The sequence below is a fragment of the Vigna radiata genome, chromosome 7 (genome assembly GCF_000741045.1).
Source record: "Vigna radiata var. radiata cultivar VC1973A chromosome 7, Vradiata_ver6, whole genome shotgun sequence".
Lineage (NCBI taxonomy): Eukaryota > Viridiplantae > Streptophyta > Magnoliopsida > Fabales > Fabaceae > Vigna > Vigna radiata.
The window spans coordinates 1657698-1684556 of record NC_028357.1 but is presented as its reverse complement, the minus strand read 5'-3'; the positions used below and the strand labels follow the sequence as shown (position 1 = coordinate 1684556).

Below are 26859 nucleotides of genomic sequence, written 5' to 3'. Positions count from 1 at the left end.
GTTGATCTTACTCTTTCACAAAGTTTAATAAATGCCTCTGGACCCATCCTAATAATGTCGCGGGACCGATTTGTGTGCACTAGATATGACATTAATTTCTCCCTACGACGATCTCTTTCTGGTAGGGAAATACTTACAGTAGTGGAATCACTCCAGTACATTTCCAAGATACTCAACGCGTGTNCAACAATGCATAACATTGTTACCGCAGCTAAAGCAGTGGTTATTTCTAAATGTCTTCGTATAATTGATATAATATTGAAATCTACGCCAAGCACATCATCATCTATATCTTCAGCCTCCAAAGATGATAAATCTAATTCTTCTTCCATNTATATTTACTTAACCAAATATACATACTATAATTAAAATCATACATTCACTTTTTCATTAAACAAACCTCATTCATACATTCATACATCAGATGTTGATATAATAAACAATTATTATACTAGTANATACATGAAATAAATATTATACATTAAATACATTATTACATTACATAAACATAGAAAATTATATATTGATATAATATGATATAAAAAACAATAAACAGAATACATTATATTTTGATAATTCTAATTATTCTCCCATTTATATTTACTTAACCAAATACATACAATTTCACAACTTAAACAAAAGTTTATAAACACAATATCATTAAATTTTAATATACATATAATCATTTCCTAATTATAAATATTCATGCAATTCATATAATAATTAAACTAAATACATACATGAACAACAAAAACCACACATTCATTCTTATTAATTAAATAACGTAATATAAAACGTACCTCTTGAAGTCACTTATGAAGGTTTCAAGCAAGATTAGAAGCAAGATTTTTTTCTAGTACTCAGCTGCCAGGGANGCTTATATCCCAATAAGAAACTGGTTTCACTTGCTAATATTCAAATAAAATTACCGACAATACCAAAACCAACCTGTAAAAAAAATTACACGAATAAGTTACAATGTATACGATGGTTTAAAATATAAATCAATTTTGTACAATATCTTTGACAATTTTATACCAAGAAATGCCTCTTTTGGAAGATGACCAGATCCAGAAACCACTGCAAAGACCCAAAACACTTCTGCATGTAACAAAAATTTCTGTTATTCTCACCACGGAAACCATGAAGCACACGCAATTCATGTCAAGAAATTTTCAGCAATTCAAAGTGCAGAAACAAATCACTATACCAAAAACTTGTAGCTCACCAAATGCACCTTTTGGTTATAAAAACCTGCAAAACATACAAATGGTTATGGTTAGTCTGGAAAAATAAAAGCAAATGTTGATGACCATGTTACTCTCCTGGTACTCTGAAATCATTCCAAAAATTTGCCAAATTAATTCCACACAAACGTGGTCGTCCTCCTCTCCATCTCCATACGCATCACCCTCTCGTCCACCGCACACACTTCTTCTCCATGCCTCCCATGCACGTTGATGGCACCACTGTTAGGATCCTCAAATGGGAATACATCACAACCACAACGACGACGCCATTCTCCTCTCACGTGAACGAAGAAGGTTCCACCTCCAACCACAACGACGCTCTCATAGGGTCAGCATGTCCGACAAGAAGGTCACAGATACTCCCTGCCTGCAACGAACAGGTTCTGAACTTGTTACGCTTCTGTCTCCCAGACCGTGGCGTTGAGGGTTTCCATCACTGCCAAGGCTGCAAAAAGAAAGTCAAGAAAATTCTCCAAGCCATTTACGGTAACGTAACCACCTTCAAAACTAAACACCCATTTTCAATTTCCCTCCTTTTCCTCCTTCTTTGTTGCGTTACAGTCGTTTCTCTTCCACGCTGCAGGTGTTCAACATAAAGTGGTGGTTACTGGGAACGTTGACGCCGAGCTGTTGATTTGGAAATTGACCAAGGCGGGGAAGCATGCAGAGCTGTGGCCTGAAAACGCAGATTCAGAGAGCAAAGAGAAGCGCCAAAGCGACGCAGAAAGCAGCGACGCAGCCCTTGTTTTTCTTGAAGAAGGTGGATCCGGATCCGTCACCTTGTATCCGGATACGGAAGTTCTGCAAGTCCTTCAGCGTGCTGGATCCGGATACCACCGTCTCCGATCCGGATACGCGTCACTGCATCTTCCTCCCATGGCTGATCTGCATCGTCTCCAGCGTCTTCATCAACACCGTTCTTCATCATCAACACTGTTCTTCTTCCTCATCCAGTTGCATGGCAGTACTACAATGTACATGTACCATTAATAACATGAAAAATAGATAGAAACCATACCTCTCCTCTCCTGCTCGTCGTCACTGCCAAGCCCGAAGTTCACCACGTCTCGCAAAGCTTCTCATAGCATCTCTCTAGCTTTAACAATGTAATGACTTGCATGAGTTAATACACAGACCAAACTTTTCTACCAAAGGACCGTGTTATAATGGGCTTTGTGGTTTTGAAATTCAAATGCCAGGATTCTCTCTTTGCAGTGAATGCAGTGAGTGGTGTTATCAAGCAGAGAATCTTACTGCAAAGAGCTGCAAACCGTGGTAAAAAATAAAGAAGCGCAGGCCGAGACTGGGTTATCACATGGCTCCAGTAGAAAGTCTCGTGAATATACAGTGCAATGGAAATAACTGATGCTTCATTTTTATTTTTAAAACCCATTTTTTATGTTGGAATTACAGTTAAACTTGAGGGACATTAGTGTCTTTCTAAATCAAATCACCGCAAATCTTCTCACATTTGCGGGATGTATTTTCCATTGCCATCCCTTGAATCAGCTGATAAAAATCAGCTCAAATCAACACAAATACCCTCAAGCGAACACGAGGCATCCTTCAATTCCATCCTCTCAAATCTTCGCTACAAGGTAATACCCTCAAGCGAACAGGCGCTAAAAGATGAAAAACATAAAAAACACTAACCTTAAACCAAACAATCATCAAAACAGCATATGACAAAAACCCAAAATCAACACATACAATAATACATATTAATACATATTGAAAACATACACACCTTCAATAAAAAAATCCAACCCATTTCACTGTGAATAGAAACTTCATTTTTCACTTTCACTTGTAAATCACTTTCACTTGTAAATCAGACAAAAAAAAACCCCAATAGCACAAAATCCTCAAATTTAGCTTTTAATTTTCTTATTTTTTTTACCAACCCAAATTTTCACATCACAACCATGATTATGCGGTTAACGTTCACAATTTAAATACATCAACAACAAATATATTGACTAATGCACATTAACGAATTTAGAGATGAAATTGACACAAAATTAAAAACAAAGATCAACTTGACACTTCCACCAAAGTGAGAACCATCAAAATAATTAAGCCTTTTTTTTTCAAATGCTTCCTAAAGTAGCCTTTTTGTCTTCTATATACGGATATTATTTTGTAATCATATATTTTGATGTAACAATAAATTATATAATGATATTCATAATGCACTCATTTTTGTTTTTGGTACAACAGTAATAGTAATGAAGTTTCAAGCCCCCCTAACCGAGTGTGCCAAGACTTTCACAGGATACAGAAAAAAATTGATGTTTCCCGCAAACAATTCAAGCACTGGCCCATTTCTAGTATCTTTGTACTGCACTCACATGAACAATTAAATCCATTTTAGAATATCTATATCAATTTCTTCTGTTACAAATGATGTTCAACTTTTTGACACCCTTGGATGGGAGAGACCTTAGGCGATTCCTAGGGGGACAAGTTCATACAATAATGGTCGCGAGGTAGAGTTTCCTCATAATTGCTATGGATGCAAACCACTTCCCAAAGGCAAAAGACCAAAAGGGTAACAAGGAAACAAGCCCGAAATCCAAAAGATATGAAGAGGATAAACTGCAGATTCTTCGTTTATGAAGCCACTGGAACTTTATTCAGAATCAGAACCAGCAATTGTGGAGGACCTAACGACTCTGCGTGTACTGTCAAGATATTCATCATCTTCATCATCCTCATCTTTTTTCTCGGCAATTATACCTGTCGAATGACAGTTAAGAAACTTTCGAGTCCCTAAGAAACGAAAAGGTTAAGTAAAAGTACTACCTTTCTTTATCAGCAGAGCCTCCAGTGTTCTTGTAGTAAAATCATCTTTCCCTCCCAGATCTTGAAATCCTACTAATCTATCTACTGCAACTCCTTGTCTGAAGAAAGAAACACCTAGCCCTTAGCCATTATACTGATATAACAAATCAATATTATCCTCATTTGTAATATATACTCTGTCAGAATAGTTCTTTTTTTTTTATCAGTAAAGAATATTCATATATACATGAAATACTAGGGGTGCCTCCACCCTTTTACAAATTTGTTCCTAACAAAGATATAACAATTATACTTAACAAAATCACATTTAATTTTACTACCGTTGTTACAAAACACCAGCTACAGATATTGCAATGTATCCCTGTTTTCCCAGCTATAACTGCCTCTATTTTATCAATGAGAGTTATGCATTGCAAGGCAGCACAGTGCAACCCTTATCGCTGCAGTACGAGCATTTCAATACGAGCATTTCAATCTAGAATAATAGCTTCATGCGGTATAACAAAATCTAGAGTTACTGCAACAATGATTCCTAGAGTATATGGAAACTCAATTACTAGGAATAAAATAATAAGGGAGTGTGGTGAATGAACTACCAATGGCTGGGAATGGAGAAGGGCTTGGTTCGAGTGGGAATTGCCTCAATTTACGGAGTTTAGACAATTGCTAAATCAAACACAAACACAGAAAGAATGAAAGGACCTTTGGGTATGGAAGGATGAGGAACAAAAATTCACAGCATACTTAAAAGTGAAAACTCGATTTCTCGGGAAAAATTCTGATATGTTTAACTTATTTTGAAGTATAAAGGAGCTCCATCACCACAACATTCACTTGGAGGGCAATGCTGAATAAAATAGCAACAAAGGAAAATTTGAGGAGGAGAGGATCACAATTATCGCAAACATCATGTCCTTTATGTGGATTGATGGAGGAAAATACAACCCACTTATTCTTAACGTATAATATTATAAACAGAGTGGGAAACTTGTGTAATAAATGGGCGGGTATATGTTCAATGCAGCATAATCAATTAGATATGCATTTCCAACAATTCTATTTATTGGCTTTGAGCAACAAAGGAAATAAATTATGGAAGTGCTTATAGATTTCTATTATTTGGAACATATAGAATCATAAGAATAGGATTGTATTTAGACAAGGAAAAGTGGATCCAGAGGAAATTTTTACTTTGGCACAATTAAAAGCTTGGACATGGATGAAATACAAAGACTCAAATGTTTTTTTCTCTTATTTTTTTAGGATTTTAAACTCCATTCTCATTTTCTTTTAGACTTAACAGAAACAATAACACACTCATTAATAGTGAATCACACAATTGACCAAGATCCAAAAGCCACAGATTTAGGCCTCACCTGAACAGTATGACACAAGGCAAAGTCTTGACAGCCAGTTTTGTAACAAAGAAAGGCGCATTCTGCATTTCATTTTCAATAGTGAACTCCATTCAATTTCTTTACCAAGTCAAACAGTTGGATTAATAAAACATGTCAAAGGATACAGTTATATCTATAGAATGGTTCGAACTGACCTCTGCATCAAGCTTGATGAATTTCGTATCAATATGCTTTGGCGCAAGGGACTTTAAATGCTTATCAATTATCCTGGAAATATAACAGACACATGTAACCTTGCATGTCACAAATTGAGACCGAAAGATTAGGGCCACAAGGAATAATAATATTTAAGTCAATAACATACTTGCATCTATAGAACTCCTTATGGTAGAAGTGACAAATCACCTTTTCACTTCCAGTGACTTCGCCTAAGAAATCACCCTCTGTTATTTCCCTGTATTCTCCATGACCTTTCTTCTTCCATTCCTCTCGTTTCTCTACTTCTTTCTATTGAAGGCAAAGTAAGTCGTGAATAGCAAAGAAATTTGTAAACAGAACAAGTAAAAACAAAAATTTGAACATCATTTGCATCTTGGTACTTAAGTAGATTGCCACCTTAAGAGCTGCAATCCTTTCTGCATGCAACTTTTCCAACTCAGGATCCTGAAATCAGCATAGGGTAGACCAGTTACTGAACATATATGATGAGATTGAAAGGTTTTCAAAGAAAACATATAGGACGAGGTTGAAAGGTTTGCAAAGCATACATCCATTAACTCATCAAGGTCAACCTCCTCATTTACTGAACTTGATGCCCCTGCCTTCTGTTGAGCAAGCAATTCCTGCAGTGATCATAGCATGTGTAACGTTTCATAAGTATGTAGCTGCTGACATAAGATTTATAAACAGCAACAATCATCAGAGGAAATTTTGCAAAAATGTTAACATATATGAGTAACAGTAAGGCTCTTTACAAATAAACTTTTTATAAGCACTTACAGGAGAAGAAAACAAGTGGATAAAATGAATTGAGCTTTTCACATAAGCTAAACTTAACTTTTATAGAAGTTCTTTACGTTTAGCTTGAACCTTTCCAAAAGCTAAGGTTCATAAGTTGATAGAAGCTTATGGAAAAGACTATCCAACAGCTAAGGTTTATAATCTTACTTTATTCTCTTATAAGATTTTATGGATAAGACTATCCAAAAGCACGACTTCAATTATATACAACAAAGTACTTTCAAGAAATTAGCGCGAAAAGTATCCATGTATTTGGGGAATCCACCCTCAAAAGCTAGCTAAAGAGGGAAGAACCAAAAACTAAATAGCCCGCCAAGCATCCCAAACTACTCGAAGTGGGATTTCACCAACCCATAATACCAAGTTCCCATCATAAATTGATAAGTATCCAAATTATTAGGATGGGAGAACCAAGCACCTAAATATGAGACTTATCATAAATAGATAAATATCCATGACTAAGGGAACCTATCCTCAAAAGCTAGTTAGTTTATTAAAAGGGAAAGCCAAACATTTAAATATTTGATGTGAGACTTAAACTCTCCTTAAAACACACGTTCCGATCGTAGCACCGCCTCTAAAAGCCAACATCTTGGCAGGTTTTCACTTCTAAGACACTACAGTTGGTGACACTTCACTCAGCTCCTTGTTAACCAGAACCTTCCATAGGTAACCCTTTGCGAGACACTAACAACAAGCTCTAATACCAATTGATAAGTATCCAAGCACTTGGTGAACCCACCTCAAAAAGCTAACCATTAAGAAAGAATAACCAAAATACTTACTACGCCGCACGTCCTATATTATTCCTCATGTGAGACTTAGTCACCTCATAATACTCAAGTTCCTACCGTAGAGTTCAAAAACTGTCCCAAAAAGTAGAGTATTAAACTATTTACCATGGCAAGTTTCTTAAACACAGCATTATTCCAAAATACCAGTATTAGTAGTTCAATTTTATTTTCGACTGAAGAAAACACTTGAAAATGACTGGCCAAGTTCAAGAAGTTAAAAAAGAAAAAAAAAAAAAAACTTATAATATGATAACATTCTCCATTTAAAATATACAAAACATGATGCAATGTAGGATATTAGTTCCATCAATCTTTGTAAGCATATGACCATCAAATGATGAAAATGAGCATCAAAAAGGGAAGAATGAATTGCGTTATGACCTAGGTTGTCACGAACAACCACAAGAATTGTGTGGCATGCATAAACTTAGCTTCTCCGATATTACGCACATATCACAGAGAAGTTCTGTTTCCTTTTATGCAAATCGTGAAGATAATAACATTGTGAAGTGAAAATTTATTAAATTACCTTCTGATAATCACGGGCAGCTGCTGCCATTACGTTTCCAAACGCCAAATTGGACAGAGTGGACTTCACCGCGTTCGGATCCATCTTTGTTATCTACAAAAATGAAAATCAGAAATTTGATGGTAATAATAATAAATAATAATAATTATTGAGACGCAAATTAGAGTTTGTTGGCACATTTAAGATTTGTAGGAAGACGCAAGGGTCTTTTCGATGAGTAAGGTAGAAAAAGTTGAGAAGCGAGAAGCTTTTTCAAAAAATGAAGGAAGCGGAAATTGAAGGTTTTCTGCGATATGTTTGTTTTGTTCCTTTCGTTGATGGAAGCTGTACCTGCTACCTGCGTAATCCACCAAGGATGAAGACGGAGAACGGACGTGGGCTGGGCTAGGTTCAGCCCGGCCCAAAACTTCAAATCCTTAGTTGAAAATATGATGAAAAATGTTACTAATAAAAACTTACATAATTTCTTTCTTGGTTAAATTAATTAGAAATTATTGAGGGTGATCTAACATTCTACTTAGTTATTATCGTTTCATAATTTTTGTGATCTTTAATCAATAAACATGTAATTTTAATTATTAAAGTAAGAACCTAGATAAAAAAAAATGTCATACAAAAAGTTATTTATATTGTAATAACCTATAACCAGTTGCGTCTTTTTTTTTAGTGAAAATTGTAATTAGTTTTTCTTTAAAATTTTGGCTTAATTTAGTCCTCTAACTTTAGAAATGTATGAATTTAGTCAGTTGTTTGTTTGACTCATTTTTGTTTCAATGTTAACTGAGAAACACCTTTGAAAATTAGTAAAATTTAGTTAAAATAACTAAATTCATATATTTCTAAATTTGGAAGACTAAATTAAACAAAATTTTTGATAAATAACTAATTTTAATAAACCAAAAACATATTTAACCTGAATATATATAAAAGCCAATTCATAAGTATAGAAGAAAAGGATTAAAACAGGAAAAAGGTTGTATATTTTGAAATACTCGAATACATCGTTAGTAGGTACAATTTATTTTGAGTACAAAGAAATTACCATTATCTTATAAAAAGAAGTAAAATTGAAAGTAAGTTTAGACCAGCATCAAGCATGAGTAAATAAAGGTATCTCGTTATTTGAAATAGGACGTATTTGAGTATTTTTCCCAATAAATATTTATGGGAAAAGAGTTTATAAATAATTTGTATAAAAATCAATTTATTTCAATTGTATTTTTTATAAGTGATAATTGTCATCTATATTCATACTTTTTTAACATTATATTAGATGAAATTATATAACATTTTTATTATTTTTAACTTTAATGGTGCTCATTTAAATTTAGTTTTAAATAAATTACTCTTTAAATTTAAATATGATTTATATTTTCTTTCGTAGATTATCTTGGGTATTTTTTTATTAGTTTTGAAGACATTGAAGATAAGAAGCTAAAATTTCTCATGAATATAAAAAAAGAGTAAAAAAAAAATTGTTTGTACTTAGACTCTATATGACTTTCTTTGTAACTAAGTTGGAATTAAGAACTTTCATGCAAAACTCATTAGAAAATTCAATTTCTCTCTAAGAAAAACTTTTTTAATTTTATGTTAATAAACTTCGAAATTTGGAAAAACTTTTATTTTTAAAATTCCTCATTTACTTTTATTTCTATTTAATGTAATTGTATGGAAACAATTAAGTTGCGAATTAAAAAACAAAAAGATAACCAATAAGTTTTGTGCTTACAAATAAGATAAAGAGGATTGATAATCACTTTTATTCTTATACATTGGTAATTGATAATAGAATTAAGAAACTTAAATTCTTTCAAATAGGTATTAAACTTAAAATTGATTAAAATAATAATATGGTAATTCTGGTTATGATTAGAGTGTAAACTAAGTTAATTTAATAATTTTCTTGATTTTATTTATATTTTTTTTCCTACAATGCACACTAATGGTTTATTTCATTTTTTTTTATTTTCACTTTCAGTCTTGTTGTTCAAAAATTATATAAATTCTTTTGGTTAAAATATCTTTAGTGGAAGATTACAATAAAGATTTTTAAGTATGAGATTTCGAATTAGGAAAAATGCCAAAAAGTAATGAACTATCTCACAACAAGATATTGTATTAAAGATGTAATTATCACAATTACCACTCATGTAGTATTGCAAAAGATTACAAAACAAGCAAGTGCATTGAGTTTTTGCATAGCATTACACGGAATTATCTACACTTCTCCACACAATTGGAGAATATTTTTGCAGATGAAAATCTTCATGACCTTCATCATTCTTAAATCTAATTAAAAACATTGTTATAAGTTATCTTTCTCAATCATTTCTCTATTACTTGTTTATATTTGGTTTAATTGTTTATTTGATTTCTATGTTTAAAGTTTTTTTTTTTTCTATTTAGTATTTGTTTTTAAAAATATCTCTATTACATTTTAATGTAATATAATTTGTATCAAGTTCATTCGATTAAATTAACATAAAATGAATTAACTCTGTGATGACGTGATAATGAATTATCATATTTTTCTTATCTCTTTTCTGCTTTCTTCGTGTTTTGAATAACTTTTCTCTTTTTTTATATATTTACAATTTTTTTTTATCTCTCCTCTTTTGGAATATATTACCTTGTATTCGAATTCATGCCAACCTCTTCGCCAACTCTTCCTCCCACACCAGCTTAGAGCAATGGTAGACCAACTCCAACTGAACCCTAACTCGGTGACCGGAATCACTGAGTCTTCGGCACCCTCAGATGACGACGAATCCTCTCTCAGTTCCCACACTCTTGCCGCTCTCAAAGAATTCCTCGCCGAGCAGCAGCATCACTCCGACGTCGGAGGAGGGTCCGAGGTTTCTCTTGTGTCTGAGAATTGGGATTTGAGCCAGTTCTGGTACACTCCAGAAACAGCGAAAACCGTGGTCGAGGAAGTTCTCACTCTCTGCGGTGGCGTCCACACTCGCGTTGCCTGCATTGCTTGCCCTACTCTCTATGTTTATCTCAAGGTTTGTTGCTACTCCTCTGCTATTGTAATTTAATTTTTATTTTTCTTTTAATTAGTAAATTGTATTTACCTTTTTGTTTGAGTGAGTGGTTGGGATTACTGTTCAGGATTTTGGTATGAAATTTGTATGATATAGTTGAAAAGTTATTGAGCATCGTCTTACTTGGATTATGTATAAAACTTGCTTAAACCAAGTTTAGTTGGTTCCAGTTGAAATTAACTTTGATTCTTTAAACTTGATTTCATGATCGAGTTTGATTGTTGTGTGAAAAAAATGTTTACAATTTGAAATCCTTATAGGTGAAAGTAGTTTATTTAGAATGCATTGAATCAATTATTGTTATTTATCGTAAATTTATGAAATTTTATGATAATTATTTAATAAGTAATACTTGTGATGTTTTCTAATTTGTTGACAGGGTACAAATCTTTACACTAACAATCTATGAAAATTAAGCTCGTTTAAGAAAGGTAAAGAGATGAAGTAGGCCTCATTTTCAGTAATTAGTATTACCTAATAACGAGTTCAATTAGAATACATTGACAGTGATTTTTTTTTACTTGTTCATACTATTATATATTTGTCAAATTCATGCACGACAATTTTTTTATAATACTTCTAAAAATCATATTTAGAGTGTTTTCTAGTTTTTAAGTAGTTGATAAAGTTATAGATATTGTATGAAAATTCAACTCCATTGGATTTGCTTTTGCTCTAACATTCTCTTTTTCCTTTCTTTAATCTTCAGCAAATGAATCCTAATGCCATTGTGCAACTTCTTGAGTACAACAAACATTTTCAGCAATATGGAAGTGATTACACATTTTATGACTACAATCTTCCTGATGAAATACCGTCAGAATTGAAACATTCATGCAAAGTTGTAGTTGTAAACCCTCCTTACTTGGTGAGAATTGAAAAGGATTAGATGCGTTAAGGGTTTGTGTTGAAGAAGAAAGAAAGGAATTGTGTGTTTTGGAAGTGTTAGATATGTAGAAGCTTTAGTGGGTCATTCACGGGATTGAAAATAGACTGGAAAGGAAATAAGAGAGTTTGAGGAAGTGGATGATGAGTGTGATTTTATTTCCCAAAAGGAGAGAGAGAGAGAAAAGAGTATTTCATAATATAGAAGAGAGAAAAAGCTGAGAAATTGTAGGAAAAGCATAGAAGAGAGAAGAAAAAGTGCACATTCCTTCCCCACACGTCAGTTGGAAGTTAATTATGTTTCTGCCAATTTAACGGAAAAGACTTGATTCATACAATTTTTACAACTTTGAAATCCAATATATACACTTTTAAAACCAAGTACTAAACTGAAAAAATAAAACCTACTTAACTTATGGACCAAGCAATATGATGAAAGTGGGAGGTTCTTTCATCCTGCTCAACTGCCATTGTACTAAAGTTATGCTACATTTTCCTCTAAATCACATAGTCTGTCACATTGGCAACAAGAACATCAAAGATCGCATAAACTTAAAACTAACAAAACATCATCACCTACATTATATAGTAGACACAACATTATTAGACCGTTTAAAAAAATAGGTTCTACGTTTATTGCAAAGTACGTGCTCTTCTCCCTCTCTTAGTACCCGTACTATTTTTTCTCTTGCTGATACAAACTGGTCTTTTCTGCGTGGAACCAACTTTGGACCTTTTAGATTGGTTAAGTTGTGTTTTATCTGAACCATCATTCTCAGACACATCACCTTCCATCTTCTTTCGCTTAAGCACCTTCAGGAATCCTTCTAGTGCAACCTCAGCATCTTCGCTCTTCATCAATTCCTCTGCCACTTGTGCTGGGGTTATGTGCGTGCCCTCTATCAGGCCTTCAATCTCCCCAAACAGGTGATGATCCAAAGAAACGTCCAAGTAGTTTGAGGCCAAAACCTTGAACCCGTGGTAGGAGCAATAAGACATGTGAATGTGCATGTCCATTCTTCCAGGCCTCAACAGTGCCGGGTCAAGCCTCTCCTTGTGGTTGGTGGTCAGTATGATGATTCTCTCGTCTCCACAACTCGACCATAACCCATCTATGAAGTTCAGTAATCCGCACAAACTCAACTGCGTCCATCACATCGTTTCAGAAATTATTGCATTCATTAAAATCTACCAAATAGTTTAAGATAATGGATATAAACAGTGAAAGAATGAGAGGCAGATCAACACTAGCCATTTAATATGTAGTTGTTGAGTGAAAGAATTGAGAAGATGACCAACCTGCACATTAGGTTGCTTTCGTCCTTCTCCATGTCTTCGCCCAGGCAGATCAACACTACAATCAATGTCTTCAATCACCAGAATAGACCTATTTGCAGTTGCCAGCAACAACTTTCTGAGGTCAGAATCGGTGACTAAGTTGTCAAGTTGGAGATCATAGATATCGAACTTCAAGTAATTCGCCATGGCTGCGATCAAGCTCGATTTGCCGGTTCCCGGGGGACCATACAACAGGTACCCTCGTTTCCACGCCCTGCCAGCCTTCCTATAAAACTCCCTCCTCCTCAAAAACCTATTCAAATCCTCCATTATGTGGTTCTTCATCTCTGCCTCCATAGCGACGGTCTCAAACGTTGAAGGATGGTCCAAGTTAATGGAATCCCACATGAACCCTCCGTGACTATAGAAAGTGTTGAGAGTGTGCATCTTCAACACCCTCTCCTCGTCCTTCATCTCCTTCTCTTTCTCAAGAACGAAAGGCAAGTAAGTTTCCACCACCATCTCCTTGTGCTTCTTCTCAAAGCTTAGCTCAAAGTACTTATTTTCTGTTCTGGTGGAGCTGTTTCTGGAGTGGTCATAGGAACCATTGCGAGTCTCGAACTCTGAGCAGATTAGATTCCAGTTGAGTTTCACCCCATGAAACCAATCAACGAGCTCTTCACCCTTTTCAAGTCTAATGGAGAGCTTTTTCTCCTTTGGAGTCTTGCTGACGCTTAGTCTCTCGTTTTGGGGGGTGATTTTTGTGGACAAGTAAACCTCGGCAGCATCATAGAGATGGTTGCGCGCTATGCCGCCGGAGTACTCTTGGATAATGAGAGTGAGAGTGTCGGAGCGAAGCTTGAAGAAGTAGCGGAAGGTGTCGATAAGGAATCCACGAATTGGTTGAGGAATGAGGTCGTTGGTTATTGAACGCAGAAGCATGATGGAAGCTGTCATGGAAGCGTAAGCAGAGAAGATTGAAGAGGGTGAAGCCATGGCCACGTCTCTAGAGGGAAACATGGTGATGATTATGAGAGTCGTTGATTCTCCACAGAGACCACTGGGAAATTGAAACTAAGGAAAAATTGCCAGTAAAAAGTCATAAGGTTCATGAATGTGTCTACAAACCATGATGAACTGTGCGAATGTGCTCACGCTAACTTTATTTCTATCTGTCAGTTATTTAACTTTTTACCATTTTATTTATCGTTTTCTGTCAAATAATTGAGTTAAATTGATTTTTTTAAGTTAAAGTAAAATGGTACTCTCTGAGTCAAAATAATAATATGATATAATTAATAAGGATAATCCCACGGCACAAAAATCCACCATCCTAGGAAGGCATGTCACTGAGCACACATGATCCAGTGGAAAAAAGACAAAAGGAAAATGAAATAGTGATTTGATTTTTAATATAATAAAGAAGAAAATTTATTTGTACACGAGAAAATAAGTTTTGGGATTTTATTTTCGTCCTATTATTAATAAAGAACATGATTTAATAATATTTATTAAGCTATTTTATTGTGAAATAATTTAAACTTATGTCTATTAAAATAATATTAACATCATAATTAATCTTTTACAGTTTAATATTATGATTATTATTTGTAATAAAATATTATTATGTAATTATTAAATACATAAAATATTATTTCAATATAAATATAAATATATTATTTATGTCGATTATATAAATATAGTTATCAGTAATTTTAAAAGTACTTATTTTATAATTATTCATCTTTATTTTATTTAAAAAATAATAATTTTGTTATTAATTTGAACTGTGAGAAAAAGTTTTAAATTTATCGCAAATTTACGTTCATTATTCCGATATGATGTTTTTACTGAAGAAAAAGAAAAGAGAGGATGGAAAAGTTGAAACATATATTTGCGAATTGAGAGGCAGCTTTATAAAAAGTTAAAGAGGATGCTGCAAAAAGCAGGGAAATTCCAAAGAAGTATTGGTTTTGAAATATGTACCAGCCGACCCAATTCTATGACAAAAGCATCAACAAAGTTAGTCAACTTATTTCGCAAAAGTTATATATATATATATATATAATTTACAATTTTCTTTTACAATATTTTCATTTTTTTATTAAATTTAAAATACTTTAATACATTAACAAATGAATTAATAAAAAAAAAATAACACATACATTATACTAAAATATTGTTAAAATATTTTTAAAAAAAATCTGACACGTTCTTGTCTTCATAACTTGTTTATAACAGTAAATGATCTTAATCTATATTTCTGAAACAATAAATAGAAATATATGAAAAAATAATGTAAAAATGGGAGTAAAAAGAAATTTTGGTGTTAAAGAACACTGCATTATATACCACAGAGATAATTAATCACATCCAAGAACAAAACACGCATATATTATATGTTTTTTTCATAATTTTTTTTACAAAAGTGTTTTCTATTAAAAAAAAAATAGATGATGATATTTTAAAAAATAAATTTACAAATTTATAAAGGCAATTTAGCTAATTAAAATTATATAATTTTAAAATTTAATTTAAAATTAAGCATTTAAAAATTCTAATATCTTTGCTTCTTCAAATTTAAGACTTTTCTTTTTATATTCTTTCTTTAATTTAGTATTACTAACTCAATTTTTATTAATCGAAATGACTTTCATTTTAATATTTAATAGAAGAAAAATATCACACATTTATAATTAACTAAAAAGAAGATATACAAAAAAGTCTTTACAGTCATTAATACATAATTATAAATCAAGTTTTATATACATATATAAACTAAAAACTATCTAGTTAATTAAAAAAAAGTCATCATTACAATTCCAACCCAAAATAAAACTTTAATGACATGAAAAGAGACTAAACATATGCATACTAGTTGTTTAAAGTCTACTTCATTGATATCTAATCTCCCTTTTTCACACTCATAAAGTAATTATTTTAAAACATACAACAATATCCAAATCACCATTTAAAAGCTCGCTACTCAATTTTATCCATTTCTAATCACATTTTTATAAACTAAAAATCTAAAAAAGTTCCAAATGGCGTTAAACATACCCGAAACTCCACATTTCTCCATTCAACCATTATCTCAAAATCTCGCCTATCAAAACCTGCTCTTTTTAAACCAAGTCTAGCCTAACTGTACTTAACCACTACTTCCCATTCAACCTTATTTTTGGATCCATTATGGTTATATACAAGTTTAAAATAACTCTAAGACATATTCCAAACATCAATTATTAACCCAAAAGTTTCTCTAAGAATTCACAAATCAAAACCTCAATTTAAACCAAAAACAACCAATAACACTTCTTTTTTACTACCTTCAATCCTACATCAATTTTGTACCTAATTAGACTCCAACACAATAACATCACATGTTCAAGTAACCATCATTTCGCACATATACACTACAATGTTCATCCATAGGCAAATATTAATTCATCAAGATACAACTTCACTTAAATTGTAACAGATTCAATCAAACATATATCTCACATTCTATCAAACATAATTACATACTTCTTAACAAGAAATTAAAGTAAATATTAGCTTCTCTTCCTTAATGGAAAGCTTAAACAACTCTACTAGCCCAAGAACTGTCTCAACTCAAAAAGCTTTAACGATACCTCCAGACTAGATAATTATGATCAAGGTAGGTCATTAAGACCACTAATCAACAAGAAACTAGAAAAAGAGGTTGGATGACACATGCATCATACCTACATGAATGTGGCTTAAATAGAAAATCAAAGGAAAATGGAGCAGACACTAACTTACTCTATAGGAAAAATTGATCGGATGATGTTGAAGATATCACTACTGTGATCACCTGGATACTTCTTGATCGTCAATGAGATGACTCAAAAGTTAGAAATTTTAGAAAAAAAGATGAGGAAGTCTAGAAGAAAGACTTTTGGAGAGATAATAAGTGTTTTTAATAATAAGACGTGTTTATAAAATTCTATTTATATTATTGAATTTTTTTAACATTAAGATAATCAATCTCATTATTTTAAAACACCTATCAACTCTAATTATCTATTTTCTTGGTTATTACATTATTGACTTGATATTATTATTTTGGTTAACATTGGTAAAAGATTATTTTAAATATTAATGTTTATTATAATTATTTTTTCATCATCATTAAAGTAATATTTTAGAATTATTTTCTAATATACATTTTCATTGGTAAAATAAATAATCACAAATATAAATTTTTTATGAGATTACTTGGAAGTCCACTTTTTTTTTTCCAACGCGCAAGTTAAGATTATTTGTCAAAATTTTTAATGAAGATATTTTCTTTCAAACATTGACAAATTCTCCAGAAAAAAGAATAATAATATTACTTTTGTAAATATGAATTAAATACAAATAGCATTAAAAAAATAACAATTACCATTTATCATTACGGAACAATGAAAAAAAAATTAAATTGAACAAATTTCTAAATTTTAGATTATAGTTTCCAATTTTTAAGGATTATTTTCTCTTACATCATATTTGTTTTAGGTGAATTATTGTTTGCTAGAAGTAGGAAGTGTGAACGGTTTGAATTTTGATTTGAGTTGGAGTATTTGGATTAACTTGGAACCATGAAAAGAAGAACAATGAATTTCTTGTCCCATCCTTTAAAAAAATATGTTGATTAAGCATGTAATTACATATTTATTCTTAATTTTAACTTATTTGAGACTAAAGAAAACTGGGTGGCTTTTGTTATTCAACCTTTTGAGCACTTTAATTGAATTTCAACTGCAGAACTTAGAAACAAGTTACAATATATATCTTAACCAATCTTTTTCATACACCTCAACCTTATTTTGCAAAGACAACCACATGTGGATATCATCATCCTCGTACAAAGACTTGGACCACCATTATCGTAGAGAAAAAAAAGAGTGAAAGTAGTCTTGATCTTTGTGCAATTCACTGTTCTTGTCAGTCTCTTAGATTATTGTATGGTATCTGTGTATAAAAATCTGTTATAAGAAACATAGAAAAATGATTGGTATACGAAGTAGCATTTACTAGCAATGAAATGAAATGTATACACCCAATGAGAAGTAGTAAGAAAAACGATAGGAAGTAAAACATATGATACGTAATATCATGATGGGGAAAAAAAATGATAAGAAATGCAGAAAAGAGAGATGGGAAAAATAAGATGACAGATATATTCCCTTGCAAATAGTATAGTATCATATACATTTATATATCTCTCTTCTTGATACAATATGGTGGACACGGTTTCACAAATTGGCACCCACTCCCGTCATCTGATAGTGTTTTTCCGTGGATTTAACAAAACAGAAAGTGAAAGAGTAAAATAAGTATACTAGAAAATCTTAGGAAGACTGAAAAAGATAAATAACCATACCATATATATGCATATATAGGTTTAAATACTTTTTTAGTCCCCAAGTTGGGATCAGAATTTTCGTTTTGTTTCCGGTTTCAAAAATGAAGTCCATGTTTTCAATTTTAAGTGTAATCAGTCCCTTCCGTTAAGTATATGCTAACTGCGTTAAATGTTAACTTATGTGGTAACATGAGTTATCCAACGTGGAAAAAATAATTTTTTTAACAATGACAGATGTGAAAATATCATCTTAGGCTTAAAAGAAAAGAAAAAAAAAAAAGGATTTGGTGCATCACGCTTTATCTTCAACCTCTTTGATTCTCAAAGTCATCGAATGGCCTCCATGAGCCACTAACATCCCCATTGCCATCCTCCTAATTATCGTAATGTCTGACTTTGGATGCAAGTCAGCGCGCAACTGGCCTAGCAGCACCAAACTCAAACACGCTCTCACACCTTCAAAATGAATATCCACTTCTGCTGCTGCTTCTTTTTGTCGCTCTCGTCTTTCCTTGCTTCTCTAGTAACCCAACTTTGCATACCCAATATCATCAACACTCCTCCATTGCTCCAGTGATGGAAAATACTAAATCATCTTCAACGAAAACCCATCTTCTAAACCCTTATCCTTGACAACTCCAACAACCCCTTTTAGCTTTGCCATAACACCCAATTGCCTCCATCACACTAACCATTCCATCATTGTTGCACAACCTACAATCAAAGCTAAGCCAAACTCTAAACAAGCGCCTGAAACAGATTCAAAAAGAGAACCCCCATTACGTCACCGGAAATCCTCATGCCGTCGTAGCCCCATAACCCCACCCCCCTCTTTCACCACCATATCCAAACCTTCACATCGTATCATCAAAAAGCACACTCACACTCATATGCACACAACAGACTCATCGTTCCCAATCCCAATAGAAGAAACATCAAACAATAGAAAACCAACCAATAAATTTGGTATTCGGAAAACATTTTCGTTCTCTTCCTCGACGACGGTGGTGAGAGTCGCCGGCGCCGGTGTAGATTTTTTATATCTGAGGTAGAAGAAAGGAAACCCTTGAGTGGAAAGGAAGGAGAGCGGCGTTGCAGCGCCGGTGAGGGCAACGATTCCGGCGAGAACATCGGTGGCTGTTTTTGTCGACGATGGCAGTATCTTTGGCCGAGATTGATGATCGTTATGGTAACTGGTTCGATGGAAGCAAGGCCTGCGCGAGAGAGGACGAATATGGTGGTCCGCGATGGTGTTCTTGGCCGATGAGGAGGAGGAGCGACGACCCTAGCTTGGTCGGCGGCGACTTGCGCGGGAGAGTGGCGTTGAAGGCGCCGACAACCTCGTCGGTCCAGGTCGTTGCGACGACGAGCGGTGAAGGCGGCGAGAACGGTAGGATCTCAGAGTTGGGGCCGGTTCTACCAAGAAGAAAGGACGAGATTGCAGTCCGGTGTGAAGGGCGGTGGCTCTTTCGATGAATGCGTCGACAAAGTCGTGGACAACCCCCTCGCAGCGGCCTTTTGATCAGAGGTTGTGGCAGTGGGTGCAGGAGTGGCAGAGGTGAGTGCCTTGGGGTTTCAGAGATGAAAATATTAGGGCAAATTTTTTTTTCTTTTCTTTTAAGATATTTTCACATACGTCATTGTTAAAAAATTTGGTTTTCCCACGTTGGATAACTCATGTTGCCACATGAGTTAATATTTAACGCTGTTAGCATCTATTTAACGGAATGATCGATTACACTCAAAATTAAAAACATGATGATTAAAGGGCTTTATTTTTAAAACTGGGGACAAAACGAAAATTCCAACCCTAAGTTGGGAACTAAAAAGGTATTTAAACCTATATATATACTCCAAGATCGATCTAAACGAAATGGAAAATTTATGGTAGTGACTAATTGACCCTGCCGAATCTAAAACTTCAGCAAGTGTTGTTTAACTCGGTTGTACTTTTCTTTTCGTCATTATCAACCCCTTCTTCTTTACCACCATCATCCAGCTCCTTCTTCTGCTGTTCCTCTTTATCTTTGGCCTCCTGTTCCTTCCTTTTAGCCTCCAGCTCCTCCTGTCTTTCTTTCTTTTCTCTTAGGAAATCTATAAGCTGTTTGAGACAAGTTTCAGTGTCGTTGCTCTTCAGAAGCTGTTCTGCCACTTCAGCTGGAGTCACCTGGGTTTTCTGAATTTCTTCCTCGATCTGTGGGAAGAGATCATGTTCTTTTAGTCCGAGGTAATTGGAAGATAACTGCCTAAAACCACAGGGAGTGCAATAGGACATGTGAATATGAACATCCATGCGACCAGGGCGGAGCAACGCAGGGTCAAGCTTCTCCTTGTGGTTTGTTGTGAACACTATTATCCTCTCGTCCCCACAACTTGACCATAATCCGTCAACGAAATTCAGCAACCCCGACAGTGTAACCTGCATGTTTAGAAGAAACTTTAGGATGAAAATAATGCATAAGAAAAAAATTAAAAAATACAAGTGAACATGAAAAATCAATTTTAGGCATCTAGCTACTACACTGCGCGATCCCCAACACCAGAACAGAACAACCAGGAATAATCACCTCAGTTTAGGAGATTGGGCATAAGTCCAACACTTACAACGAAACATATATCAAACAAAATGAGAGTTAACTTCATCTAGAAGGATTGTCTAACCTATCATATTAAATTGGGTTAAAAATCCTTAGAGTTGGCATATATATATTAATCTACAATGGTATTATGCAAACCAAATTTTCCTTGAGATAAGTTAAGCTACCTTGCCTAGAATTTAACTACCCTCAATAACAAAATGAAAGAGGGTAACAGTGACCCAGTTCAAGTTTATTGCATTCTTATGCAAAAACATGATTGGGAGGATCGAAATCCATCCCAAGTTTATAGTTTTCACGGACAACGGCAGAGCAAAAGCACAGTAATTGACCTTCTCACAAAAGACAACAAAATCACAAAAAGAACAAACTTTGTGGTTCCAAGAAATGTTTTGAATTTAAAAAATAAAAGAAAGGAAGTGGACTTTATCATGTCTTTTTCTGTGAATGTAGACTCCCATAAAACAAGAACAAGTTTCCATGGAATAAAAGGAAGAGGGAAAAACCTGTCTGTCGTTATTATTTGCAGAGGAAAAGGGTGTGGGCTCCGCTCTGCGCTCGTGAAACTCAATAGTGCAATCAATGTCCTCAACAACGAGAATGGACCTATTAGCCATGGCAATGAGCAATCTCCTGAGATCGGAATTGGTACGCAACTCGGTGAGCTCCAAGTCATAGACATCAAAGCGCAAGTAATTAGCCATAGCAGCAATCAAACTGGATTTGCCTGTACCGGGAGGTCCATAGAGCAAGTACCCTCTCTTCCATGCCTTCCCAACTTTTCTATAATGCTCCTTCCTGGCCACAAACCTCTCCAAATCCCTCACCACAAACTCCTTCAGGTCACGCTCCATAGCCAGCGTGTCAAAAGTCGATGGGTGGTCCAGATTGATCCCAGTCCAGGCGTCGTTGGGGTTTCCGTACATGCACTGATAATCGACGGTGAAGAGCCTCAAGGCCTTCGTCTCCTGCTTCAAGGACTTGGCCTCCCTCAGAATGAAAGGAAGGTAGGAGTTGAGGACCATGTCTTTGTGCTTCTTGTGGAAGCTCAGTTCCAAGGACCGAACCTCCGATTTCAAAGTGGAGTTCATGTCGCGCGGGTTGTGGAAGAGTCGTGTCTCCACTTGACGGCACACCAGGACCCAGTTAAACTTGACGCCGTTAAACACGTCGTTGAGGCACTCGTTGCGCTCCATTGTGAGGATGAAGGTGTCTTCGGTTTCGGGTTTGGTCACCTTTAGTCTCTGCGTGGAGGGGGAGATTTTGGAGCCAAGGTAGGTCTCCGCTGCCTCGTAGATTTGGTTGCTCACGAGACCGTCGAACTCCTCGATCACCATAGTTGTCTCCGATGCGAACCGCGACAGCGCGCTGCGGAGGCCTTCTCTGACGTACGAGATGAACTCCGGCGGGAGGATCTCGCTGGCTACCGAACGGATGACCATTGCAGTGGCGGCCACCGACGCCGCCGTGGAGAGGACCGCCTTGGCAGTGGCAAGGTTTGAGTCGGGCTTTGAAGAGGAAAAGAAGGACATATTGGCTTATTGGTTTAGAAAAGAAACGATAGTGGGTTGGTTTGTAAGTGAGTTTTTATCCATTTATATATATTGGGATGAATCGAGAGTGTGCATCTTGGTTTAGCGTTTGGGACTGCAAAATTTTCAAAGGGGAAAATGCTGAGAAGGAACCGTCACCCCAACCAATGCAGAAGAATTTTCTGACATAGCACGGAAACCGTTTTTATTTACGAGGATGTACAATATATTTACCTTTTTATTTAAAGTTAGAATCCGATTTTTAGGTAACTGAACTCTAATCTATTTTTTTTTTTATAATCTTAACTTAAAACTCGGTTTCTAAATAATCGAATTCTGAATTATTTTAATATTTTTTTTATAATTTTAAGTTTATTTTTAATGTTTTAATATTTTGTTATAAAGTCTTTTATTTTTTAAACATTTATATATATATATATATATATATATATATATTTATAATGTTAGATAAAATTTTATATTTTAATATTATTTTTTTATAAAGATTTTTATTTTTTTAAGTATTTATAATTTAATTTTATAATCTTATGTTAAAATTATATATTTTAATATTTTTTTATAAAACTTTTTACTCTTTAAGCATTTATAGGAAAAATATATTAGAATTAGGTTTCAAACCAACTAAATTAGGTTTCTAACCAACTAAATTAGGTTTTCTAATTTCTTTGTCATCATTTTTTTCACTCATAAATAATTTGAAATTAATTATTATATAATTTATGAAGAAATTAGTGACAAATGAACCCTATTTTGTAAATATATTGTATATGCCATTCTCGTAAATAAAAACGCTTTCCGTGCTATGTTAGAAAAAAAGAATCACCAATGTATTTGACTCACTCCGTTGCCTTGCAGACCAAGATAAGACATTGGAAAACACTTATCATCTATTTATTTCTTCTCACTGTCACCAATATTTTTTAATACATATATTTATAATTAACTAACATACTGTGTCAGAAACTACAAAATAGAAAACAGTGTTCCTACTATATAATATTTAACTCCTTATAATTGTAAATTTTTCATAAATTGCAGTCAACATAGATCCAGAACTTTATTTATATATATATATATATATTCATATATATATATATATATATATATATATATATATATATATATTTAAAAAAAAATTGGACTAAGAAAAACTGTGTAAACCAAAATATTTCTAATATTTTTTGAGAGGGGATTGCAATTTTAGTAAACTATTTTAAGACGATTATTTGTTGAAAAAATCCGTAAGGATAGGTGGTAAAGATTAATTAGAATTTAGTGATGTCATTTAGCTATAATTATTATTAAAATTATGGATGTTAATTTTTTAAGATTTACTATATTTATATAATATTTTTATTGTTATTCTAAAGAGATATTGTGACACCCGGGCACTGACGAGGGCGGGGAGTGATCACCGGTGCAAGAAGCATGGTGCAAGGGCACGGACAAGGAGCGGCTCCTGGCAGACTTCGAGTGGAAGGGGCACATGGACGAATCGAACATACACTGGAATGAGAGGGATCTGGAGACTGTATAGGTATGGGACTATACATTTGAAGGATAGCTTAAAGAAATTGATTTGGCTACTCATATCACCAAAATGCATTTACTTTTCGGTAGCCTAACCCTTAAGAACTCCATGGTTAAACGTGCTTAGCCTGGAGTAATTCTGGGATGGGTGACCTTCCGAAAAGTTTTTCCAGAAAGTGTGGAGTGAAGACAAAGCACACTGAAAAATCTCGTGGTAATTTGTGTAAGTTGCCGGAGCGTGACAGATATGACCAATGTTCACAAGTTATGAGCTTCTTTGACCCTGTCTGCACTCTAAACTTGAAAAGAGTTTTTGTTTTACGAAGAAAAAATGATTGACTTGCTAAGTAGCAGCGTGCCAAAACCGCTGTTTCTTTTGAGTGAGGGACAAGGTTGATTGACTTCTTCTGTTTCATTCCATAAAGAGTGATAATGAAAATGTCTTTCACTCTTAAATTTAGCATTATAATTTTATTTTAATTTTTTTTAATGATTTTAACACTTTTAAGATGTAATTGCATAGTCCTTTTCACTCAGATTATATTTCTGCAATGAAATAATTAACAGAATTAAATTTTATAACTAACTATTACTTTTGACTTCCACAACTATTTTATAATTAATAGTTTTGATTTCTAAAAAGTGTATGATGCCAATGCTAATTTTAGTGTCATCTCCCTATAAAAGACCCATTCAAACTGAACTCTCAATAATTTTATCAAATTATATTTAATTTTAAGTGTAGTTAGAAATAGTATACAAAACTGTAAAATAATAAATGACATTATTGTAGTTTTAATTGATGACAGTTAAGTATTTCTCTATATATCTACAAATATATCATATGATTAGAGTCTAAAAATAGAAAGCAATATTGTATAGAAGAAAAAGATATTCTTATTAGGCTACTAATTACATCATCATATAAGTAGTAACGGATAGTAAATAATGTACAAATATATGTACACATTTCCAGTTTATTTATAATTCTCGAAGATTTTTTTTTTTTACAAAAGATATGAATAATTATTTTTTAGAGGTTACAAATATTATAATAGACACTAGTGCAAAAACGCTATTTAACCTCGGTTAATTTAGGCTTTTAACGTCACTTTCACATCCGACGTCTAAACGGGTGACGTCTATGGGACGTCGCAATTCCTCAGAACCGACGTCCATATAAACGTCGGTTAACGATATCCACCGACGTCTCTATAGACGTATGCTTAAACTCACACTGACGTCTAATTACTCTATATAGACGTCCACTTATGATTAAACCAACATCAACATGAATATATAAAGAGGTTTAAAATGACACTAACCAACGTCTATGTTGTTATAGACGTCAGACATGGCTTTAACCGACGTCTAACAACAATTTTGTGTTTTAGTGCAGTTTTGATCCAGGCTTTCGATAGTATTGTGTAACAATCTCCTCTCTCTAGTTTCCTCACAAAAAAAGTTTGCGTCTTTTGAATCTTCTAGTCCTTTCAACCCAAAACCGAATCTCGGTCCATGGCTACTTCCCATTAATCAACCGAAACAGAAAAAAATTACGGTGTCGAGAAGTAGACAAGGACCCAGGTTCCATTTTGGGTCGGAAGAACTAGAAAACTCAAAAGATCGCCACTCTTCTTGTGAGGAAACCAGCAAAGGGAGAATGTTGCACTACGTTACCCAAAGAGAGGATCAAAACATAACTAAAACACAACACAAAGAAAGCAAATTGTAATCAGTTGAACGACAAGATAATCGATAAAAAAATAAAGAAAGTTTAAACGGTAAGCATAAAAAAAAACCACGCACCTAGGATGCAAGAGAGAAAAAGGAGAGAACGAAGACAATGACGTTATGAGAAACGGCAATGCAATGCCGCATGAGATAAAATGTAGAGGTGCGCAAGCGAGTAAAAGAAGAGGAGAAGCAGAGAAAAAGGAGAAGAGATGAAGACGCGATCAGAAACTGAATGTTGAGAAGAGTCCGGTCTATTTAAAATGAAATGGGACGTCGGTTGCTCCAGAAACCGACGTCTAGGAAAGCTGAAAAGATTGATGTTTTGGTTTCCTGTCAGGGTAGTTCACGTCGGTGCCCATCCTAGCCGACATCTAAAACCCTCGAATTTGGTGAAAATACAGGAAATTAGACGTCGGTGCCCCTCAGAACGGACGTCTACATTGAAGAATTTTTGTCTTCCCGCTTTCTAGACAAGCCTTCGACGTCGGCGTTTGACTACGCGACGTCTAATTGCCTGGGGCATTAGGTGAACAACATTAATTGTAGCCCAATCGACGTTGCTTTTTCACGGGATCCTACGTCTATTCGACGTCTAAAGCTGAACCGGTTGACGTTTGATTTCCTGTCAGTGACGTAGATGTCGGTGCCCTTTCTAGCCGACGTCTAAGCTCCTGGGAATTTGATGTTTAGCATTAATTGCAACCTAGTAGACGTCGGTCCCCTGAAACACCGACGTTAATGGACTGTCTTATCACATACCTCAGGCAGTTGGACGTCAGTTTGCAGCATGTCCGACGTCTATGATGTCATAGACGTTGCCTGACATCGAAACTGACGTCTAGTTTTCCAATTTATTTACAATAATGCCACCGTGCAGTAGTAGACGTCAGATTTTCACGAAACGGACGTCTAAAGGGTGACGTTAAACAACGTTTTTGTACTAGTGAGGTATATGTAATCAATCCACTATATCATTTTAAAGAGCTAATTGGTACTCTTTATCGTCACATATAGAATCTCCAACGAGATTTTTAACTTGATTTCCTACTTATATATAATACATATATTATTATTGTCAGTGTATTTCAAAAAAAAAACA

At 34.3% G+C, this 26859-nt stretch overlaps 4 protein-coding genes across 7 annotated transcripts; 1 reads left to right on the top strand and 3 right to left on the bottom strand.

Annotated features, from left to right (window-relative positions):
• Nucleotides 1-3411: 3411 nt before the first annotated feature.
• LOC106766862 (thioredoxin domain-containing protein PLP3A) lies at nt 3412-8100 on the bottom strand. 3 transcript variants are annotated; one of them, XM_022782691.1, is made up of 9 exons: nt 7934-8100; nt 7757-7849; nt 6181-6255; nt 6029-6076; nt 5819-5920; nt 5608-5706; nt 5432-5493; nt 4056-4153; nt 3412-3989 (listed from the first exon to the last, which is right to left on the bottom strand). In XM_022782691.1, exons 2-9 carry the CDS (start codon nt 7838-7840, stop codon nt 3883-3885), a joined length of 675 nt encoding a protein of 224 aa, XP_022638412.1. In that variant the 5' UTR covers nt 7841-7849; nt 7934-8100; the 3' UTR covers nt 3412-3882. The 3 variants fall into 3 exon arrangements, with proteins under 3 accessions (XP_022638412.1, XP_014507121.1, XP_014507122.1); XM_014651635.2 differs by having other exon boundaries at nt 5608-5680; nt 5778-5920; nt 7934-8099; XM_014651636.2 differs by having other exon boundaries at nt 5608-5680; nt 5778-5920; nt 7757-7840; nt 7934-8099.
• Nucleotides 8101-10335: 2235 nt separating this feature from the next.
• On the top strand, nt 10336-11729 carry LOC106765917 (EEF1A lysine methyltransferase 1-like). Of its 2 annotated transcripts, XM_022782690.1 has the most exons (3): nt 10336-10767; nt 11186-11237; nt 11516-11589. In XM_022782690.1, exons 1-2 carry the CDS (start codon nt 10450-10452, stop codon nt 11213-11215), a joined length of 348 nt encoding a protein of 115 aa, XP_022638411.1. In that variant the 5' UTR covers nt 10336-10449; the 3' UTR covers nt 11216-11237; nt 11516-11589. The 2 variants fall into 2 exon arrangements, with proteins under 2 accessions (XP_022638411.1, XP_022638410.1); XM_022782689.1 differs by lacking the exon at nt 11186-11237 and having other exon boundaries at nt 11516-11729.
• A 573-nt stretch (nt 11730-12302) lies between these two features.
• LOC106767692 (AAA-ATPase At3g50940) lies at nt 12303-14150 on the bottom strand. The gene is made up of 2 exons (XM_014652632.2): nt 12991-14150; nt 12303-12834 (listed from the first exon to the last, which is right to left on the bottom strand). Exons 1-2 carry the CDS (start codon nt 13987-13989, stop codon nt 12325-12327), a joined length of 1509 nt encoding a protein of 502 aa, XP_014508118.1. The 5' UTR covers nt 13990-14150; the 3' UTR covers nt 12303-12324.
• Nucleotides 14151-20102: 5952 nt separating this feature from the next.
• On the bottom strand, nt 20103-22687 carry LOC106767789 (AAA-ATPase At3g50940). Its single transcript, XM_014652740.2, has 2 exons — nt 21447-22687; nt 20103-20762 (listed from the first exon to the last, which is right to left on the bottom strand). Exons 1-2 carry the CDS (start codon nt 22470-22472, stop codon nt 20265-20267), a joined length of 1524 nt encoding a protein of 507 aa, XP_014508226.1. The 5' UTR covers nt 22473-22687; the 3' UTR covers nt 20103-20264.
• Between the last annotated feature and the right edge of the window lie 4172 nt (nt 22688-26859).

Bases quoted from the DNA above. Each gene is read 5' to 3' on its own strand.
- LOC106766862 (XM_014651635.2), bottom strand. From the start codon at position 7,840: ATGGATCCGAACGCGGTGAAGTCCACTCTGTCCAATTTGGCGTTTGGA. The intron at 6,256-7,756 runs GTAATTTAATAA...TGATCACTGCAG, and splicing joins CTGCCCGTGATTATCAGAAG to GAATTGCTTGCTCAACAGAA. The intron at 4,154-5,431 runs GTGAGGCCTAAA...TTCTTTCTTCAG, and splicing joins CCTTGTGTCATACTGTTCAG to ACAAGGAGTTGCAGTAGATA.
- LOC106767789 (XM_014652740.2), bottom strand. From the start codon at position 22,472: ATGTCCTTCTTTTCCTCTTCAAAGCCCGACTCAAACCTTGCCACTGCC. The intron at 20,763-21,446 runs GTTTTTCCCTCT...CTAAACATGCAG, and splicing joins CAAATAATAACGACAGACAG to GTTACACTGTCGGGGTTGCT.
- LOC106767692 (XM_014652632.2), bottom strand. From the start codon at position 13,989: ATGTTTCCCTCTAGAGACGTGGCCATGGCTTCACCCTCTTCAATCTTC. The intron at 12,835-12,990 runs GTTGGTCATCTT...TGATGGACGCAG, and splicing joins GAAAGCAACCTAATGTGCAG to TTGAGTTTGTGCGGATTACT.
- LOC106765917 (XM_022782689.1), top strand. From the start codon at position 10,450: ATGGTAGACCAACTCCAACTGAACCCTAACTCGGTGACCGGAATCACT. The intron at 10,768-11,515 runs GTTTGTTGCTAC...TTTAATCTTCAG, and splicing joins CTCTCTATGTTTATCTCAAG to CAAATGAATCCTAATGCCAT.